This window comes from Periplaneta americana, chromosome 1, assembly GCF_040183065.1.
Source record: "Periplaneta americana isolate PAMFEO1 chromosome 1, P.americana_PAMFEO1_priV1, whole genome shotgun sequence".
Classification (NCBI taxonomy): domain Eukaryota; kingdom Metazoa; phylum Arthropoda; class Insecta; order Blattodea; family Blattidae; genus Periplaneta; species Periplaneta americana.
The window spans coordinates 180,437,963-180,461,449 of record NC_091117.1 but is presented as its reverse complement, the minus strand read 5'-3'; the positions used below and the strand labels follow the sequence as shown (position 1 = coordinate 180,461,449).

The following is a 23,487-nucleotide window of genomic DNA, read 5'->3' as shown; positions in this document are numbered from 1 at the left end:
CAATTTTCACAATTTTTAGTTCATATTAGCTCAAAAGCTTCAAAATAGTCATGGGAACATAAATTAATTAGGTTTTTGAGCTCGGTCTAAATAGAGAGTTACAATAAATTTTTAAGTGGATTTTCTTAATTTTTCACCATGGTGTCCCCTTAAAGAGAAAAGAATTGCTTTGGTCTTCAAATATATTTAGGTGAGCTGGCTGGTATCACTTTTGTACTATACATATACAAATTTGTATTATTGCCTCCCTAGCATAAAATTGCATTGCACGCCACTGACGTAAGGTCATGTTGTTATTATAGGTTTCTGTTATTATTATTTTAGACTTGTTCGAATTGAAGTGAACACACATTAAAATTTAATTTAATATATTTTGGTAAAAACAAAATATTACTCAACTTGATAGTACTGGTGTTTTAATACCCTCTTAAAATAAAATTTCGTATTTTAAATATAATAAATCAGAAAATAATTTCGTTAGGAAAATAAACTACAACGAAAATTAATTTAAATTAAATTCATTGAAAGATGGAAGCAATTATTATTTAGACAAATTGCTTGTATGTATGATTGAGAAAAGATATTATTTTGTAGGTTTATGTTGATATATATCGTACACTTTTATTAATATTTTTACCATTACTTAGGTTTAAGCCTATACTGTATTTACATTAAACACTTATTTTCAAATTTAATAACGCATAATAGTCATAATATTAAAAAATAACTGTTTGATTCTGGAATTTCTTTGTTTAATGGGAGAAAAAAAGAAATGCCCCTAGTTTCATAACCAAATATTGTGATTGAATTTGTTCTTGCCCTTTATTAAACAGACAAATAAAATGATTGTATAGCCAAAATTAATGTAATGAAACGTAATTCGTAAAAAAACAACAGTACTGAGAGCCACCGGCGTAGCTCAGTTGGCTAAGGTTCTTGCCTGTCGATCCAGAGTTGCACTCAGGCGCGGGTTTGATTCCCACTTGATTTGATTACCTGGTTGGTTTTTTCCGAGCTTTTCCCCAACTGTTAGGCAAATGTCAGCTAATCTATGACGAATCGTCGGCCTCATCTCGGTATCACCAATTCCATCAATGCTAAATAACTTCGCAATTGATAGAACGTCGTTAAATAACCAAGTAAAAAAAAATCAGTGCTGAGAAAAATATAAAATCCCTGTAAATAAAACTTTGCTTAAAGATGTACAATAGCCGATCTGAATTTATGATTTTGTGTATATATATTTTGTTTTGTACATTTTTATTGTTTTAATTTCTTATTACGTCGATAAATCAAATCAGAGAAAAAATTATAGGAAATAAAAATTGAAAAATGACTGTCGTGTTCTATAAGATTATGTAATATAAAAATTGTAATTATTTCAATTCTTTTTAAAGCGTTTTTGAGCCAAATAATACAGATTAAATGATCTGTAAAGAATGATCAATATAAGATTATTAGCGAAGCTTTCTTTTTATTATTAAGTACAAAAATGCATTACTTGTATGCAAAAAAATGCTGAGAATATAAGTGCGAATTAAGTGTTTAGAATGTTACTAATAATACATTCCGCCAACAAAATTTGAACAAAGGGAAAATTGATTTTGTCTATATACTGCATTTGAAACTCACTTGTAACACTGCAGTTTGCACAAATGTATGCATGGATTGTAGATACAGAATGAAATGTATGCAGACAGTGATACGATGGAGACTAATTGACAAGCAATTTCAGTTGTAATGGCAGGATATATCTTTACATGTCTATACTTCAGTATTGACTACTTTGAATTTTATTGTGATAAGATTTACTTTTATTAATGTCTCAGAATCTGTCTGCAGTTCAAGTAGTTGGTCAGATTTGAAGCCATTACTACGTAGCAGAGAATAATCACAGCAATTGCTGAAAGAGTTGAATACTTTCTCATGAAGAATTGACAAATTAAATATTAATGAAAATGGGAGTAACCATATAAATCGTGTCCCAAACCACCTTTGTCCACCAAAAGTTCTATTTAAACTCTCTGGGACATGGATTTGGAGATGAACCTGAATTGTGAGCATGGAAAAACAGTGCACAAATCGTTTATCTAATTATGCGTCACAATAAAAATGTTATTTTAAAATTATAATAATTATTGTGAATTAGCAAGTTTTCGTAATTTCATGTCAATCATTTATACTGCACAAATCCTAAGTAACTGGTACCTACTTCACTTAATATAAATTATTTATCACTGCTCCAAAAAGACTGGTATGACGATGTTTCTGAATTATTTACGAAAGTGTGTATAGATATACCGGTATTTGAAAATGCTGCATTAGTAAGTTTATAAAATATAGCAGATATCCATAAAAGATCAGACTAAGTAGGTCATGTACCGAAGTACATATGATATTTCCGTGCAGATATTCTGCTTCATCATGATAATATATGATATGCGAAAAATAATCAGTGATTTAAGACGGCGCTTATTCCGTTGGATCCCGGCCACTTAGTCACTCTTAACGAGTGCACCTCTGCACATGTGTGGACATTGTGCCACTGTCATACGCCTATGACACAGTGCATAAGGGTAGGCCACTAGAGGGAACCCAAGAGTTGGAACTTAAACTGAGAGAATTCGATCCAACATCGGGATTCGTTCATTCCTTCATTTATTATATTCCATAGATCTTACATGAGCAATGAAGCTTTAAGATGTGGAACAAGTCAAAATTTTACAATATTACAATTACAATTTTTACAATATTTTACAATTTTTACAGTTTTACAATATTTTGGCGAGATGTAGTGAGATGAAGTGAGGGATGGGAATCCGGTGTGTAGTGGATAGTGTCAGCACATAGAGCTGAAACTCGGGTTCAAATCCCGTTGCCGGAGACAATTTTTCTCCGTTGCACTCATCTTTCATCATATGTAGGTCTGCTAATGTTAATTGTGCTGAATATTTCATAATGGCTGTGGCGAATTCAGTAGCTGAAAAAATTCCGTTTCTAGGATTCTGGGTGTATCTCAACTACTTTAATTGTAGAAAAAATTGTCTGAAATTATCACTACATAATGATACAGTGTTGAATAGACTTTCTTTTAGGTGTCGCATTCAATGTTACTTATTATATTAGAACCATTTTCAGAATGTTCAAATTTAAGAAATACAGCAACATGAGAAATACAACTTATTTAGAAGTTGGAATTAACAGTAATAAAACAGTGATTTGATGTTTGGACTGTCTGAAATTATCAGGTAGATGTCGATGCATAATTTTATATCATACTACATTTGAATTTTTATATACATAATTTTATTTTCCGACTATACAACCCACATTTTAAATTTCCATTTTGAGCACTGTGAACGATTTGTATTGAGATTATCAAGTTAATGTCAAGACAGATACCTGCTTCACCAAATTGGGTTTCACTCCTAATTCTCAGAGAGTTAGCTATCTCTGATGAGCCCAGCCAATGTAACTGACGAATATCTGTTTGAATTATGAAACAATTATCATTTACAAATTTTTTACATACAGACTTCCTGCTAAAGTAATTTCACTGATTATACAGAGTGAATCGTAAGTAATGTAATTAATTTTAGAGTCTAAAACATGTAACGTCGGGTGAAACATGCCTCCTTGTCTGGACGCAAACAACTGAACAACTATACAACTATGGCATTCACCACGACGAATTAGACTGCGTGTTCTCCTACCAACAGCATTTGCATCACAGCTTTTTCCATCTCTTTTTAAACTTATACATTATATTTAACATTTTAACATAGTTAATATCAAACTGTACAAATTTAATTTTAATGACATGATCTAATGAGAATATTTAGCCTTTAATTGTATAAGGTTAATATCATGCATATATATATATATATATATATATATATATATATATATATATATACGAGAATCTAGCATCTATGTTCAGCTTTACCATGTACAGTTTACCTCAAGAGGCACAAAACTTAAATAATTGTAAATGCCAGCACGTGCATTACTTACTATATTATTAATTGTTAGATCAATTTATCACCTATTTTTAAAATTGTTTGCATCTCATGCACCTGAAGATGACTTTTTAAAGTCGAAAATATTAGTGACTTCGTATTAAATATTGTGATGTAACAGATTATCTGACCTCACAAATTGAAAAGTGTATTTGACTGAAAATTGATATATAATTATTAATTGTATTCACACTTTTCTGAACCAACATGTCTTTCAAACTAATTTTAGAGGGTTATTCCTGGAGATATTTAAAACAAAAAGTTAAATACAATTTTGCCCGTTTTTGCTTCGTTTTCGAGAAAGAAATTATTTTATATGAAATATTTCATAGCTTTATCTTGGAAAACCTACTGAATTAATTCCCAATATGCTCAGTCAATTTAAGGGAGCAGTGTATTATGATAATAAATTATTGAAAAAATTTGTATTTTACCTTTTAAATGTGGAGAAATTTGATCTATTGTAAGCAAATGTAAATTTTCGTTCTGAAAAGGAATTTTAAGATGTTACATTTCTTCAGTTTAAATTTCTGCATATTCAAAAGCCGAAAGTAAAATTCTTTCAATAAATTATTATTATTATTATTATTATTATTATTATTATTATTATTATTATTATTATTATTATTATTATTATTATTATTATTATTATAATACACTGCTCTCTTAGATTGACTCAGCATATCGGGAATTAAATCAATGGTTTTCTCAAAACATACTATGAAATGTTTAATATAAAACAATTTTTATCTCGGAAAAGAAGCAAAACTGACCATTGTATTAGGGGAGTCTATATACCGAATTTTGACAGAAAAATGAAATTTTGGTTTTTATTATTTTTCGGTAGTTTAATATGTGTAAAATGATAATGGGATTTTATTTCTTCTAATTGTCGGCTTTTAGCCTATCTTTAGCAAAAATATTGCAGTAATTCTTAATGCAAAAAATGTTATCAAGAAAAATTTTTTCTTGCCATCCGCTAGTGGAATTTTAAATTTATTTAGCCGATTGTATGTTACATATGCCCTATTTTTTCTACTTTTGTATCTCTTATCACTGCTGAGAAAAGTGCACCCAAAATTGAGGAATTCGACATTGCAAGATATGGAAACTTTGACACCATTTTTCTGCACTTTCTTATTTTTGTGACATTGGTACACTTTTCTCAGAAAGTATTGTACCCAGAAAGTTGAAATTAATATACAATATAAATATGATGGCATTTTACACAATAGGTTAAAAAACTGAGTTTATTTCTGTCTTCAGCAAAAATAAAAAATAATTTGCAGTAATTCTTAATGCAAAAAATGTTATCAATGAGATTTTTTGCCAACCGCTCAGTGGAATTTTAAATTTATTTAACCGGTTGCATACATAAAGGTATGTTACATATGCCCTGTTTTTTTCTACATTTGTATCTTCTATAACTTCTAAGAAAAGTGCACCCAAAATTGGGGAATTTAACATTGTAAGATATGGAAGTACAGACTCCCCTTAAAGTATTTTGTTTTAAATATCTGAAAGAATAACTCCCTGAAATTAATGGCATTATTTACAGTTCAACCTTTATAATGCAAGGAAAAATTTACTACATTAAAACTTTACCAGATATATACAATACCGGTAATCTGTTGAAAGTGCTGTGATTATCTTGAAATTTCTGAATCATTAACTTAATCTGAAATACTTGCAATTTTCTCCATTTTATCACTGCTCAAAGCATTTATTTTGTTTCTGTTGATGGTTGAGACGAATTTTCTGCTTTAAATTCTTAATAGCTGCATGCGCAAATTCTGATAGTTCTGCATAAATTTCCTGCTTCTCTCTTGTAACTGTGCTCTGTAAATGTATAATTTATATTTGGTGTTTATGTTCTTTTGTAAAATAATAATCTGTATAGTTTAGACCATGTGACATGCAATATTAAATATGTATTAATATATAAATTATATACAGTATATTCTCTAATGTCTGTATAAAGTGATACATATTTTATTGATTTTTTAGTTATTCATTGATTCTCTTCTAACTTGTAAATAGGCTTCTTAGAATATGTCTAAAACATAAACTGATTTTAGTAAAACAAATCAATTTAGTCCTATGTAATGCTGGGTGCTTAACTTGGGATTTTGACCTGTAGTTGTCATCAGTTATTAATCCGATTGCTCCTCCTGCCCACTAATGATTTTAAGTGTTTGAAATTATTCACTATCTGTGAATAACAAGATTGTTATGATTTAGTGAAAGAGAGACATTTGGAGTCTGGTAGTCGTAATGTAGCTGTGATCAAGGATCCGTGAAAAATTAAATATTTGAACGAGTAACCATACATGAAATTAAAATGTCAGTGGTCCAAAAACAATAAATAATTTCATTAAATCTTTGTACTTATTTAGTTGTTCTTATATTTTGTTTATTAAGTTTTGTAACGGTATGCTCCTGTTAGAAATTCCATAACATTTATTTGAGTTTTCTATTTTATTTAATTTACACAGAATTTTTTTAGGAGAAATATAGTGTAATGAATGGTGTTATTTTCCATGTTGAATCTTTCGTACACTACTTTTAACACTTGAATATAAATAATTGATTAAATGGCGATAACCAGAGGACACAATACATCTACATATGCCGAACACATAATTAATGCTAACCACACATACAATAACATAAATAAAGACATGAAAATCCTACACATACAACCCAGAAACCAAAAACTCAACACACTAGAACAATATGAAATATACAGACACACTAAAACACACCCTGATCAAATTCTCAACACACAGATCAATTTCAGAACACACACACTATTTGACACCACATTTCAACAATTTTCAACAATCTAACGCACCCACACAACAGACAGTGAAGTTCGAGATGACGCCGAGATCTAGTAGGCTTTGGGGATGGTGTGAAGAAGCACCGAAACAGCTGTAATCCGCATATGCTTACACAATTAACACGAGTAAGATCGCCATTTAATCAGTTATTTGGTGTTATTTTCTTTCAAATACCGTACATTGTGTAAAATCTCATAATGTTTAGAAATTGTTGACAGTACAGTATAAGAAAACAATTTTTTAACGTGATTTTGATACAGAAAATAATTAACAGGTTTTTATGACTCACAATTGCTACAAATATTTTACATAACGATAAGAAAATGATAATTAAAGAGGAGATGGGAAAATCACGAAACCTACTCTGAGTCTTGTGCTTTTAACTTCATCTTACGAGCTCTATTCTCTGTCGTAATATGGTTATATAGCATACCTATATGGTTTTGTCTTCAGCAACCTTAAGAATTTCGGGATGAAGATAGACTAATTAAAAAAAAAACTGTTAGTGTTAATACATTCTCTGTCGGGAATATTAACATTTGGTAGTATTTAAAACTATAAACGAATGGAAGCTTTATTTCTTTAATTGACCCCAGTTTTCTTTTGTTTCCTTGTGCATCATAAACTGCCTCTGGTGTAGTTCGGTAAAATCTTAATTAATATTTCTTTTGCTGTTGGTTACACAGTGTAGTATACACTGGTGGCCATAATTCTGGAAACTTTTTGTTATTGTACTGAATTATTATAACATCTGCATTGATTCACAGATTTGTACAATTGAAAATGTTATTCGTGACTGATTCGTTAATTATGGGGTTATAATAAAGGTATTATATTAAATCCTGAATATTTTAACAATAAATAATCATTACTATGTGGGGAATTATGTTCTTGTCGTTTAAGATCTAAATATTAATTTCAGATTTCATTATAATTTTCCATTATTTAGTGTAATAAAAACTGGTCTATTGTTAAGTTTAAGATTATTGTTGACTTAGTATTTCTGCGAGGATTGTTCGATTAGGCACTCAGGGTTCGAAGCTTCTCCATTTCGGCGACGAACGCATTTGCCTCCATCACTTTCAAATATAGAAATCCTTGTTTCATCGCTCCATATCACTTTCGCCCAGCCATCATTGGTCCATGATTGATGATTTTTGCACCAATTTACACGATTTTCTAGTTGTCCTTTGTTGAGAAATGGCTTTTTTCTGGATCCTCTTGCTTTCAGTCTGTTGTCAAATAACTTCCTTCGAACATTCCTTGCAGAAATACTAAGTCAATTGCTGTGTAGAACTTCCTGTATCTCTTTAGAAGATTTCCTTCGATCTTTCAATGCTAATCGACAAATCTGCCTCACATCTCTTGACCTTACTTTAGGTTTTCTACCATTTCTAGGTGTTGTTTTACAAGATTTTGTGGATTTGTACTTCTGCCATACTTTCTGAACGCCAGATACTGTAGCACCATTACCAAGTTTTCTTGCAATTTTCTTGATTGTGTAGCCTTCTTCTCGAAGTGTGATTGCCCTAGAAGGTGTTCAGTCCTTTCGTGGATCCATTGTGATAAAATGATCAATAAAGTTTGTTGTAAAGCAATCCGGTGTTCACCTAACGAAATCTTATGTCAGACTATTGATAGAAAAACACCAATAATGTCCACATTTTATGCTAACAGTGCTCAAGAATGCTTCTACTGATCAAAAATGATCTTAAAATCAACAATGGACTAGTTTTTATTACAGTAAATAATGGAAAATTATAATGAAATCTGAAATTAATATTTAGATCTTAAACAACAAGAACATAATTTTCCACATAGTAATGATTATTTGTTAAAATATTCAGTATTTAATATAATAACTTTATTATAACCCCATAATTAACGAATCAGTCACGAATAACATTTTCAATTGTACAAATCTGTGAATCAATGCAGATGTTATAATAATTCACTACAAAAATAAAAAGTTTCCAGAATTATGGCCACCACTGTATGTTGTTGTTGTTTTCTAATGCCAGGTGTTTGACAATAAAGTCATTTGACCAGAGTATAGTATATATAATTCCTCCTAGGGGATAAGATCTGAATTTGACACTGTACTCCACGCCATTGTTCAGAAACTCAATGATACTCGATGCAGAGTCAAATATATCAAAGACATGCAGCAAGAATATTGTAAATTACGGCGAAATTATACGAATGCTATAATAAAATATAACAGTACAGTGTCGACAGTGCCATTGTCAGTATTTTTAACAATTTAATTCACTTCAACTAAAAAATATATTGAAGTATCACATCTAATTAAAACGAACCGGAATGGACCATAGTCATTTGTTACGGGACGAAACCGAAAGGTTCCTGAAATTGATGAACTAGAACACCATTCTGGTGTGCTCTGTTCCATTTCGAGCTTTTGCATAGACACAATTAACGAAAAATGCTCAGAATCGACAAGATGGAGAATCTATACAAATGGATTTAATACAAACCATCAACAAACTACAGATGCAGATATTTTTAATAAATAATTTACCCACTACATACCAGTTGGGAGGACCAAATTAGCAATAGAAATAGTGCTGAAAAACCAGCTAAACAACACCAACGTAACAGTTTTTCTTCTTTATCTTCTTCTGTCACAGTTTAGGAAATATGTATTCCTGTTCCAATCTCAGAAATCACTCCATCTAGCAGCTACACTTATTAACTACAAATCATCAGTAGAGACACAACTTCCACTAACATCCCGAAAACACTTCTTCTTCTTCTTTGGTTCTACAGCCAGGTTCCAACCTTGACTTCCCCAACAATGCTTTTCCATGTCCTTCGATCTAACACCTTTGTTTTCCTTCCTCTAACACCTGCTGCTATTATATCCTTCTCCACTTCATCCAGCCATCTTAGCTGAGGTCTCCCTTCTTTTCTGGTGCCAAAAGGTATAGTGAGAGTCATTTCTTGCAAGGATCATTTTCATCCTTCCTACAGATATGGCCCAGCCACCTGACTCTCCTAGCTTTAATCCCGAAAACACTATCAATCATAAATAGTCGAAAAATCATATGGTACTAGAAAAATTACGCTTTAATGAGCAATGAAATAGTGTATATACTGGCCTAAACACGAACAAGTCACAAACCAGAATTGAGAGCGGCACGTTCACACATCATTATGCAAGAAACAAAAACATTAGACAAACAACACCTGGAAGAAATCCAATATAGGAACCAGACCATACAATGGATAAACATAGACCCTTCCACGAAAGAAATGAAGCAGTTTAAAAAAATTTGGATTGTACATCAGACACGATTGTCTAGTACACCATTTGCATCACATCAAAATACTCAACTTCAACAGCTGTACGTTATGCAACAATACCAACTCTGTAATGAAAAATTGAACACCTATTAACCTGCTTTAGTTTCAACAAGGAAAAACAGAATGCAAGAAATATGTCAAACCTATACAGAGAAGCAAAGAGTATGATGTGATACTCAAGAACCTGCTAGTGAAAACTATGTTAGGAATCTAAATGAGATTACAAACATTGTATGGTAACACTCATAACCTTCATAAGACCTAAATTCAGCTTTTTTTGTGCATAATTTTTACATACACTAACGCGAATTACGTAAAAATTGTTGTTGTTGTTTTCTAATGCCAGGCGTTTGACAGTAAAGTCATTTGACCTCTTGGACTCCAGTATTTTTCAAAGATATTATCATGGCCAGCCACTGAAGCACAGATTTTGAGGTGTTCCGAATCCATTTCTTAGTTTGAGTTGCACAATGGGCAGTTAGGGGACTGATATATTCCAATTCTATGCAGGTCTATGGCCAAACAATCATGGCCTGTTGCCAATCTAAATGCAGCTACAGACGATTTTCGTGGTAAATCGGGAATTAACTGTGGATTATTATCCAGAGAGTTCCATTTTTTCCCCTTGAGATTGTGTTATCAAATTTTGTTTGTTGAAGTCTAAGTATGTAGATTTAATAAATCTTTTCACAGAGTAATACGTAGATTTAGTAACAGGTCTGTAAGTAGCAGTGCTGCCCTTCTTTGCTAAAGCATCCGCATTCTACTTAAAAATTGTTGATGAAAGCAAAATATCCTGTATCTGAGATTTTCATTGGACATATTCTTGTAATTAATAAGTAATGACAAGTAATTAATAAGTAAATAATGACAAATATAATTACTGTTATTAAATTTAGGAGTTAAAAATATAATTTCAACAATATACTGGTACCACCTTTTCTTTCTCTTTCTCTCCCCCTCTATCTCTCTGTCTCCTGTTCATGACAATTGGATGCACATTGCATTGTTACTTCACTTCTTCACTGATGCAATGTTGTTGTGCATGTCCAAGCATATCATAATATAATTTGTTGTTTCTGAATTCTTGCATTAATTGTACATATCTCTTTGATATTGCTAATACCTTTAAAATACATTGTAATTATTATAAAGTAATGTACAAAACATTTTCTCATTTATGTAGATGTAGACTAATTCATTGAGCATGTGAAGAAACTGCACTTTTTAACAAAATACTACTTTTATAAGCGTCTGTGTAGTCATAATGTTACCATTACCACTAGAGTTGGTCTATAAGTAGTAAGCAGTAGGTACCTAATGTAAAGTCCATCGAAAATATCATAATTTTCATTAATTACAGTCATGGAGTATGCTAGTTTTAAAAGTACTCGTAGAAGCACGTATTTTTTTAAATATTCAGAAATGAAGTTTGTACTCATTGTAAAGAATAATATTAGGTGCTAGTCGGTATTTAAACCTGTGTGGTTGTCTTATAAACTGAATTTTCCTCCAATCATTAGACCTCGGATTTTAGGTTAAATGCCTATTTCTTTTTTCTATAGGGATAAACTAGTTAAATACGAGGGAGAGTCAAAAAGTAACCTTAATAATCCATGTTGAATCTTTCGTACAACTACTTTTAACACTTGAATATAAATAATTGATTAAATGGCGATCTTACTCTTATTAATTATAATTCAGGACAATGGTACACAGATTACTCAACATACCCATGAGCCAACAACACTACAATGAAGAAGTGAACACAATCAAATACATAGCACAAGAAAATGGTTACAACCCAAACATAATAGACAACATCATAAGGAAGACAAAACAAAAACTCAACAAACACAAAAATACACAAAACATAACACAAACACAAGAACACAAGAAATACATCACACTAACATACGAAAACAAAAACACACACAAGATCGCATCCTCATTCAGAAAACAGAAATACAACATAGTATACAGAACAAAAAAAAAAAAAAAAACCCTACAAAGACATCTCAACACACAAACAACACAAACAAATAAATACAACCACACAGGCGTATACAAACTCACATGCAGTAGTTGCGACAGTTTCTACATTGGACAGACAGGCAGATCATTCCAAACTCGATACAAAGAACACATTAAAGCAATAACCAGAGGACACAATACATCTACATATGCCGAACACATAGCTAATGCTAACCACACATACAATAACATAAATACAGACATGGAAATCCTACACATACAACCCAAAAACCAAAAACTCAACACACTAGAACAATATGAAATATACAGACACACTAAAACACACCCCAGTCAAATTCTCAACGCACAAATCAATTTCAGAACACACACACTATTTGACACAACTCTTCATCACACCAAACACACCCACACAACAGGCAGCGAAGTTGAGATAGCGCTGAGATCTAGTAGGCTCTGAAGATGGTGTGAATAGCACCGAAACAGCTGTAAGCCGCACATGCTTACATAATTAACACGAGTAAGATCACCATTTAATCAATTAGTAACCTTAATAATTGTTTTATTAATTGAATATGTACAATAAGACTACAAACACTTCATTACTTTTCAACATAGTATAACAGGAATACTTGCATTGAACATACTGGGGACTATGTTGAAAAGTGATGACGTGTTTGTAGTTTTTTTTTGTACATATTCAATTAATAAAACAATTATTAAGGTTACTTTTTGACTCTCCCTCGTATCTTCACATTTTATATAAAATATGAACGTTTGAAAGCGGTTTTATTGTGCCTAAAAATGCCTATTTTGCCCATTCATACTTATTTGTAGGGTTTTAGAGTCTAAAATTGCTTATTTCTATTTTTTACGTATATATTTTTAAATTTTCTTGTAGCAGTGAAAGAGAAAGTTTTGAATGTCATGAGATAGATATGGTTCAAATATCCTGTAATAGTTTGGTTGTAGGAATGAAGAAATTTCTGGAAGGCGTGTAGTTTTGTTGAGCACTTGAGCAGACAGTAGAAATATGATGAATAGGGAGAATGTAGTTCTCCCTAAAGAAATTAGTATGGCAAATATTGACAGATTTACGTAAATATGCATCCATTGCTTCAGTATCATTGGGAAGAATTTTAAATGGTTCCGTCTAAGAATATAAAATTAGAGAAAAACGTTATGTATTGTAATGCCAATAAATTATGAATAATCTGTTTATTGTAAATTCACTGGTTAATTAATTAATTTAATTGTAATATGAGCACTTATGTATTAGCAGCTTTAGAGCAATGAGGCCGATGAATTCATAAAAACTTATGTACCGGTAGGCTTCAACACAATTTATGACTTAACAAAAATTAAGTTTCCAAACGCAATATATTTTTTTTTGCTGTTTTTGTTGCTGTATATGTAATGCTTAATACTCACTAATTAATTGCATTTTTATAGTTACTGTAGTTTGAGTGAATAGAAACTACATTTTAGCTGCATAAAATCGTATTTTTAGCAGCTTCAAATTATATTTTTAGGAGCCCAAATCTATGTATACAGTGCCTATTTTGATAAATTCAAGGCCTATTTTAGGTACCTAATTAAGTGCCTAAAAATCCGAGGTCTCCAATCACATATATACATTGTACTCTCTAATTATTTGTCTTCGGTTATTTCGAGAATTCTGTGTGATTATATCACATCTCAGTAACACTAATAGCCACCGGCCCAGCTCAGTTGGCTGAGGTGTTTGCCTGCCGTTCTGCAGTGCACTTGGGCATGGGTTCGATTCCCACTTGGGCAGATTACCTAGTTAGGTTTTTCCGAAGTTTTCACCAACCGTAAGGCGAATGTCTGGTAATCTATGGCGAATCTTCGGCCTCATCTTGCCAAAATACCATCTCACTATCACTAATCCCATTGATGCTAAATAACCTGATGCCGTAGCTGATACAGCGTCGTTAAATAGCCAACTAAAAAGATTATCACTAATGATTCTTAGAAAGGCATTTTCTACAAAATCAAGTTTTTAATTTTTTAATCGACAATATAACAATATTGTGTCAACTGTGATGTTGTGTAGTGTTGGTGAAATAGGTGGTAGTTTTTTTTTTTATTATTGGGTTATTTTACGACGCTGTATCAACATCTAGGTTACTTAGCATCTGAATGAAATAAAGGGGTAATAATGCCGGTGAAATGGGTCCGGGGTCCACCACCGAAAGTTACCCAGCATTTGCTCGTATTGGGTTGAGGGAGAACCACGAAAAAAACCTCAACCAGGTAACTTGCCCCGACCGGGATTCGAACCCGGGCCACCTGGTTTCGCGGCCAGACACGCTGACCGTTACTCCACAGGTGTGGACAATAGGTGATAGCAAGATGGTATTTGACGAGATGTGAACAGTGACTTGCCATGGATTATTATCAGACATTTGTCGTACAGCTGGAGAAAACTTTATAAAAAATAAACCATGTTGTTTCCTTGAATTTTCCTGTTATGTAAAGTGAAGTGTCTTACCTGACATACACAAATAACAATTGACTGTGTATATATATATATATATATATATATATATATATATATATATATATATATATATATATACACATACATACATACAGTCCACCGTTTGGTGGATTATCCGACTGTCTTTCTCTCGCCCCCCCCTTTTTTCCCTAAAGAACCTAATGTAGTACTATAGTATGTTTATTTACACTTACACAGTATGGTCTACTGTTTGAGTTTCCGTACTGTACATTTTCTATATAAAATGTATTGCATGAGTGTCAAAAGAAAATGTTGTACAAAATTTCGAAAAAAAAAAGTGCAAATAAATTGAGTAGTTTGGGGGAAAAAAAACTTGGCTCATCTCGCATGAGAATACGAGATTGGTGTTATTGCTGGCGCCAGCGTTTTTGGCGTGTGTCCTAGATATATAGTGCCCAGTTTGTGAACGTGATGCTAGTGCAGCTGAGAAAGGTACCACTTCTTATACACGTCACATCAACCGTTTGCCAAACACAGTTGTCAGGCTGACTGCGGCAAATGTAAAACACTCGCACTTAACGTTCCCATTACTTATTTCACACGCCAAAAACGATGACGTGGACTATACAATTGTACGTGATTTAATAAAAATTAAAAATAAAGTGTATAAAGTACGTAAATCTATAACATGAGACCTATATTCTATATTTCTGCCGACAGTCATTACAAATTTTCTTGCCACTTAAAAACTCATCATTGACAACCAGACTTAAATGAGTGAACTTCTGATTCACTGCCTAGCGTATTAAACACAAGACCACGGAGGAAATTATGAAAGTGAAAGTATTATGCACTTAATTTACGAAAACATTTTAAGATACAGATTATCAGAGTTTTTCGATTAACCATTCAGTCCACTTCCTTCATTACCGCGGAAATAGAGGTTCTACTGTACACAAAATTTAAAATACCTATAATGTATATTGTAAACAATTTGAATAATGATCTCCCCCTCAACAAAATTCTGCGTACCCACCTGAGCTTAGTAGTTCTGAAGATGACTCCTGCTAAGCTGAAACTAGTCAGCTAGATATTTATAAACTTAGTTCACAATTAACATGTGAAAGTGATCATAAATTATATCCATGTTGAAACAAATAAATACAACCACACAGGCGTATACAAACTCACATGCAATAGTTGCGACAGTTTCTACATTGGACAGACAGGCAGATCATTCCAAACTCGATACAAAGAACACATTAAAGCAATAACCAGAAGGCACAATACATCTACATATGCCGAACACATAACTAATGCTAACCACACATACAATAACATAAATACAGACATGGAAATCCTACACATACAACCCAAAAACCAAAAACTCAACACACTAGAACAATATGAAATATACAGACACACTAAAACACACCCTAATCAAATTCTGAACACACAGATCAATTTCAGAACACACACACACTATTTGACATAACTCTTCATCACACGAACGCACCTACACAACAGGCAGCGAAGTTGAGATAGCTCCGAGATCTAGTAGGCTCTGAGGATGGTGTCAAATAGCACCAAAACAGCTGTAAGCCACACATGCTTACGAGTAAGATCGCCATTTAATCAATTATTTATAAATCATATTTCTAAAATAATATTTTAAATCAGAATAATTTATGAATCACAACTAGTACAAGGAAGTTCATATTGAAGTTCATTTTTTATTAAATATTTTCGTATATTTTTAAGTATTTTCTCTCTTTTTGGGGACTAGAAAGAAACATTATAGAAATAAAAGTGTATATAGTAAAAAAAATGCACTAAAATGTATGTACTGATGAACTTTCTTTCTACAAATAGAACTTTGTCTGGCTTTAAAAAATTAACCTTCAGAAGAAAAATATTTATATATTTATTTAATCCACTCAACAATGTAATTACAGAGTAGATAAAATGAAAATAACAGTAGTAATACATATAATAATGGTATTTAAACTTAAACAGTTACAATCCAATACTACTCAACAAAAGATATTAAGCAAATATTACATGTAAATCTCGGTTAACAAAAACAAAAGTATTTACAGTACGAAGAAAACATGAAATGCAAATAACTAGTCACAGATTAGTAACAATAATACAACTGATGAGGGACTAGACCTACGTTAAGTCAGAATTAGAAGCGAGTTCGTAATGATAATTTATATGAAATAATTTAAGAAGGAAGACCAAATATACAATATGCAAACCAGTTAAGAATTTACAGCGACATCGGGGGTCCCTCAAGGATCAAATGTGGGTCCACTTTTATTTTTATTATTTATAAATGACCTACCGAACTCGATATCAAACTCACTGTGTTTAATGTATGCTGATGATGTCAAAATTATTAACATTATCGTCTTGAAAATTCTATCAAGCCTATTTATAATGGAAGAGTATAATAGCATTAAATGTTAGTTTATAAATATAACATGATAATGATGCTTAGTGCTTTATGCAGTGTAATACTAACCTTTATTACATGTAGCTTTGCTTATTCGTGTAGTAGAAATGCTCATGTAGATAAATCTGTTTTTGTTACAGTTGCGCCGTTGACTGAGAACAAAATGGCAATCTTCCGCCAGACTTCTTTGGATGGCCTAAACTTGATTAGTAAACATAAGACTCGTAACTCATCCCCGCCTCATTGGTCCACCTCCACCATCAACATCACTGAGAATCCCATCTCAGAGGCTGTCGTGTGTTAAGACCACCCCCCCCCCCCCGCCTTTGAGAGATACCGATATGTGCTGTGGCACCGCATGCATCACTGTGGATGTCTAAACTGCACATTGGATGAGAACAATATTTGTAGCTGAAGTATTACCTGAACTTAGTGTCCACAGTTAGCTCAAAGTTCACGCGTCTCTGTTAAAGTGCAAGATATTTCACATGCACACATGTTGTTAAAGAGCTGGTAGTTTGTCACCGACACAGGGATCTGCATCTTTGATTTCATTCAAAATCCAACATTTTACATAGATATATTAAATGTCACCATTGTCCATCGGTTTGAAAACAAACAATATTAAACCAAACAACTTCGCATTTTGGTCAGATTTTGCCATCACCAGAATGACAAACTTAAGATGTACAAGAAGAGTTAAATGTTAGTGACTCTGTAACAAAGTAATTGATCTTATTTGTAAGTAAAAATATTTAAAATTTTGTCGTTTTGATGTGAATGGAACTATTTAGATGTTTTCAGATTTTAACATCTATACATTTTCAGTAAATTTGAACTTGTTTGTTTACCAGTCTCACTTTTATTCAAACTTTTGATTGTACGAGCCTGAGGATGGCTAAGTTTGGTTATATGTGTCGTTGATGTCGGGGCCAGCAGAAGCGTACTGATGTGCAAGACAGATTATTAGCCTCATGTCCCTTCCCTTCCACAATGAGTGTAAATAAAAAAAATCTAAATTACTATTTCATTTATAATGGAATAAGTCCCTATACACACAGGATGAAAAGAAATTAAACAGACAAACTCCAGAAGGTTGTATGGGACACCAATACAAACATTTTTCTTTAATGTCATTTTGTGCTGTGAGGCACTATTTCGCGAGAATACCAAATCTTGATGTAACACAAATCATTGTCATGCTTTATTGCTTGAGTCTCTTATAAAACATTTACACATCAAAATCACTCCAAAAGATGTTCAAAAACATTTACACATCAAAATCACTGCAAAAGATGTTCAAAAACATTTACACATCTACCTAAATCACTGCAAAAGATGTTCAAAAACATTTACACATCTAAATCACTGCAAAAGATGTTCAAAAACATTTACACATCAAAATCACTGCAAAAGATGTTCAAAAATACCTCCATAGACCTGTACACAAAGGTTACATCGACAGGACATGGATTGTCTAATGCGGTGAAAGACTTCAAGATGATCGTTTATTTCCCCAGCAAATATCCGCACCACCAGACCAGTTTAATAAAGCACTGCACTAGGTAAAGACTTACAACAAAATGTGAATTTGTAGAGTCATCATGAACTGAAGAATGCATATGCCTTCTGCCGGTATAATAAAGCCTCTGAGGAAAATATGACAATAGAGAAAACCGTTTGTTTTGGTGTCCCATATAACCTCCTGGAATTTGTCGGTTTAATTACTTCTCACTCTACACATTTTCCCGGACATCATACAAAGTGTGTATGAGAGTAATACGTAATACTGTATTTTATATCTTGCACTTCCATTTTGGCAACTATAAAAAGGAGTTCAAATGTTATCTATTTAATATTTTATTCATACAGCTTTTAACTACTCGTCTAAAACTTTTCTGTCAGGTTTACTTAGTGACAATGCCGGCCCTGGTTGGTGTTTGATATTATTTGTGATAAAACATCCCATTAATTACAAACAAACCACGTGATAACATGAGAAGCAGCTTATTATCACCCAGGGTTGAATTTCGACAACTTATGGGAATATATACCTACACAAAAGACAATATTGAAGAACTTCTACACATTTCATTTTGTACAAAAAAAAATACAAAAAATCTGGAGATGATATAATGACACAAAGAGCGAGTGTGTGTGTGTTATTCGTTAAGAACACACGACAGTCTGAAATCCTTTCTATTCCCGTTTGATTACCTATAATTTCCATCACTCTCCAGAGAATACTTGAAAAAAGAACGTTATTACATTGCATACAACAATGAAAGCAGAGCCTTCCTCTTAGATTAGCTTACAAGTAAGTCATCCTCGATCAGCCCCTTCCCAGCCTAGTTACTATTGTGTTCCTTGCTCGCCATTTGTTGTATGTATATAGTGTATTAGTAGTAGAGGCTTCAAGTAACAAGCTTTTGTTGTGTACAGCATTTTAAACATGATTAATTATAAGAAAAAAAATCTATTTTTAGTGATATTAAAGATTGTGAATTTACTGAAGATCTTTGTTGAAAACATTTTTAATTAGGGGGATTGGCAGAAAGCAAGCCGCGATTGTAGTGAAGCATATTTTGTTACTGCAGTTATGTAAGCAGTAACATTTGATGAATACAAGAATCGGGCACTATCATGCTGTATGATACAGTTCACATATCTTGTTCAAACGTAAACTGCTCATTTTACAAGATTATACTGCCATCTTGGAAATCTGGAACATTGTTGAGAAGCTTGTTGTAGTGAGTGCTGGGCCAGGCTGTCGCTCTGTGTGAGAAGTGATTGCTTTCTTTATCGGGGGTGTGCTAGGCAAGTCACAAAGGTTCAGTGGAACGAATTCACTTGAAAGACAACACTTCTGTTACTGCAGAGTAAAAGTTAATAAAGCACTACATATCATTTCAAAACTGCAATAAAAATACACTAATAAAATTTTCAGTTTCTTATTTTAAGGAAACCAAAAATGCAAGCATTTGAAGAGGAATGATTTGCATCTTTCTGAAATCATCATATAATGAAATTTAAATTTTTATAATGTATATTACTGTGTTTCTAAAGACTACAGGTATGTAAATATTTTTTATTACGGTACAGAAAATTATCATCATCATCATCATCATCATCATCATCATCATCATCATCATCATCAACATCAACATCCTGTCAAGTACTAGTCCCAAAAGAACTGTTACGGCCTGAAAAAGCGATTTTCTTGCCATCTTTTCGTAGGTCGACCAAGTGACCATTTTCCATTTGGTACAGAAAAGCATATTTCAAAATTATGAAAGGTAATTTTGAAGAATATTCTTACTCATAATAATTAACCGGGGAGAAGGTGCATGTGGTCAAAAAGAATACCCTACTGAAAATATGTTATTAAGCTCAGCTTTTTTATTTTTGCTCGAGCATTTTGTCTCGTGACTTTTATTTTATACATTACAAGAGTTTTAATAATAATACAACCTTGAAACATTTTGTTACATTTTCACATTAATTTTTTTTTTGTTTCAAAAGTTAATTACAGTATTTATTTTTTCTTTAATACTATAATCTAAATTGCAGCAACATAATGGGGAAAATATGATAGTGTTTTTATAAAAATAAAGTAACGCAACAAAAACAATTCTGCAGAAATGAATATTACAATATAATGTAGAAAATATGAAATAATATGTTTCACATTTCACAGTAAATCCAGTGTGAGTATTGCAAATACACAAAATGTCAACAACGCTCTAATTAAGGTTATGATGGAGTGGGGAAGTTACATCATCACAATGTTGCCAGTTTAGTGCAATGTGCGCCTTATTAGGATACAGAGGAATGCATTTTCATGTTGTAACATGAGTGAACGCATTCAGTTAAAAACACCACACTATAAAAAGAACAAGCAACTGTTCGAAATAGAGCACAACTTTGATTATTTCAGGTGCACAAATTGTCAGAGGTTTCTTGCCATTAAAGTAGTGCAGATTTAAAAAAAAGGGGCGAACTTTTCCCCGCTATGCACCTTCTCCTGGATTAATATTAATGATGAATAACACAGGTCCTAACTTTAACAAATATGGAGTCACTGTTGTTAAATTTTATGTATTTGAACAAGACGCGCACACACATAATGGCACATTCCCGTTGAAAACTATTTAATGATAAACGTAAGTGATGGAATTGAAGATTCTATTATAAATTGAAACAAATTTTACCTGGAACGAAAATCTTGTTCCAATATTATTTTGATGTCCTATTAAAAAGTTTTTCTCTTTCCGCAAACCTTCTCTGAAAAAAAAAAAAAAAATATTGATTGATTGATTGATTGATTGATTGATTGATTGATTGATTGATTGATTGATTGATTGATTGATATGTATTTTCTGTAAACATATAAACAATTTCGAAACCTTCGTAACCTTTCAGGTAAAGATGTACATTATAACGTTCCACGTGAATCAAGACAGCACACCTCTGGCTTACATAGCCTACTTTGTTAACGAGACTGGTTGTTTCCGACTCACTGCCTGCACAGAGCTGTAGTTTAGTATGTGGGAGCTTGAGCAAACAGAATTAGTAATAATGCAGGATAAATCTCGCCGTCTGAATCACAGACTATTATCAGCTGTTGTTTAGTGAGAAATTTGAAAGAATTGAACTTCTTTGGTGAATGTCTGAAGCAGAGACACTTCTGAGGCAATTTCATGAAATACACCTAATTGTATTGCTCAGAGAATTGGTGTAGTGTGTCATTGTCTCTTTTACGAGTCTACAACCTCTTAGACGTTGGCCAACGAAGAAATATCATTTCTAGTCAGACGAAACATACACACTATATTCATGATAAAACATTAATGTTGCAGTCTATGGCAGTAGAACTGAAGAAGCCTTATTATTATATTATTATTATTAATATAACTGTAATAATATGCACTGGAAGATAGACTGGTGCTTCAAGTTGGTATGATTCTATGAAAGTTTTGTAAAGACATACAATTTTTGAAGTTGGAAAGAATATTAAGTGCTGAAAAAATTAAAAAAAAAATAAGGATTTGTAAGATGAATTTATCAAATATAATTGTTAGATAATGTGTATATATACAGTATTTTGTTTCATGGCATTCTACTATTCGGATGTACCATAGAGTGCAGATAATACGATTAGAGCTTAGATTTATCACCTTAGATTTCATGTTAGGTTTTGCTTGCTGCATATTACAGTGGCAACTTTTATTATATTATTTTTATGTTAGTTTATTTTACATTTTACATTTTGAATGTTTGTGTGATCATGATATTCATATAGGCCTAATTTTAGTTACTACTGTATATCATTACAGAGAATGTCGGAAATTTGTACATGGAAATAAATTATTTCTTGAACAGGTAATTATTTGTTATTATTACCTTTATCCCTAATATACGTTTAGTGAGTTAGTTAAAACACATATACTAAAATACCATCAGAGAAAAGATTTCTGTGTAGGATATATGTATATACAGGGACATCGTTTTATTTTTACTTCAATTTTTATTGTACCTGAGTTTTTGAATGTACTTCACTCCCATCCCTTCTACTAATGAAGTTCAACCGTCTTCCACACAGATCCAAGACCGCAGATACAGTCATAGTAGCCTTACCGTCACAGTACGTTCCAAAAATATGTTCGCGTTTTCCAATGACGAAAGAACTTTAAATATAGCATCATTTTCGCAAAGGTACTGTCGTCCATTTGCCTACGTCGCATTCCGGTTTTCCCCACCAGCTTCTATTCGCCTCTCGGTAAAGGCTAGTGGCTGGGCTGTCTTAGCTCTTTTCTGAGAACATTAATTTCTCTTAGGAATTGGACATATACGCCATATTATACCCACACAGCTGTTTAAAATAACTTAAATAAAAGGGCCTCGTTAAGTAATTAACTGTCACGTGATTTCCCTCCTTTCTCCGATCCTGCGACATAATCACTTGGACGGACAGTAGATAGAATGTCTGAGTAATTTTATCTTTTCGGATCGAGCAGAAGTGAAGATTGAATTTACAGTACGTAAGGTACTCTTTTATAGAGTAGATACAGAATTATTTCAACATGAGTTAGGCCTACTAGTACGAAGGACGAAACTGGTAATTGGAATTACATACATTAATCGAAATGAACCGCCACCATTTTGAAAAATGTGTTTAAATATCCATATTATGATTATTTTTCAATGTAACTTCATTCTCTATAGTGTACGCTAATGTGCTATAGACACTCTAATATACACTGCATAATGAATACGTCCGTAAGGACAGCTCAGTTCGTGAGTAAAAACACTCTTTGTTAATACTGTGCTGTATTCTGATTAAACAAAAACCTAATGAAAATTATC

General features: G+C 32.4%; 1 protein-coding gene across 7 annotated transcripts in view; it reads left to right on the top strand.

The window, feature by feature from the left end:
* MESK2 (misexpression suppressor of KSR 2) overlaps window positions 1-22,507 on the top strand; it is a 502,743-nt gene extending 480,236 nt beyond the window's left edge. For 6 of the 7 annotated variants that reach the window (XM_069833388.1, XM_069833378.1, XM_069833403.1 and 3 more), the window contains one exon: window positions 17,262-22,507. In XM_069833388.1, coding sequence (XP_069689489.1) covers window positions 17,262-17,425 — 164 coding nt within the window. In that variant the 3' untranslated portion in view covers window positions 17,426-22,507. The remainder of the gene's footprint in view (window positions 1-17,261) is intronic. The other variant, XR_011333492.1, reaches the window with a different exon arrangement.
* Window positions 22,508-23,487: the final 980 nt, after the last annotated feature.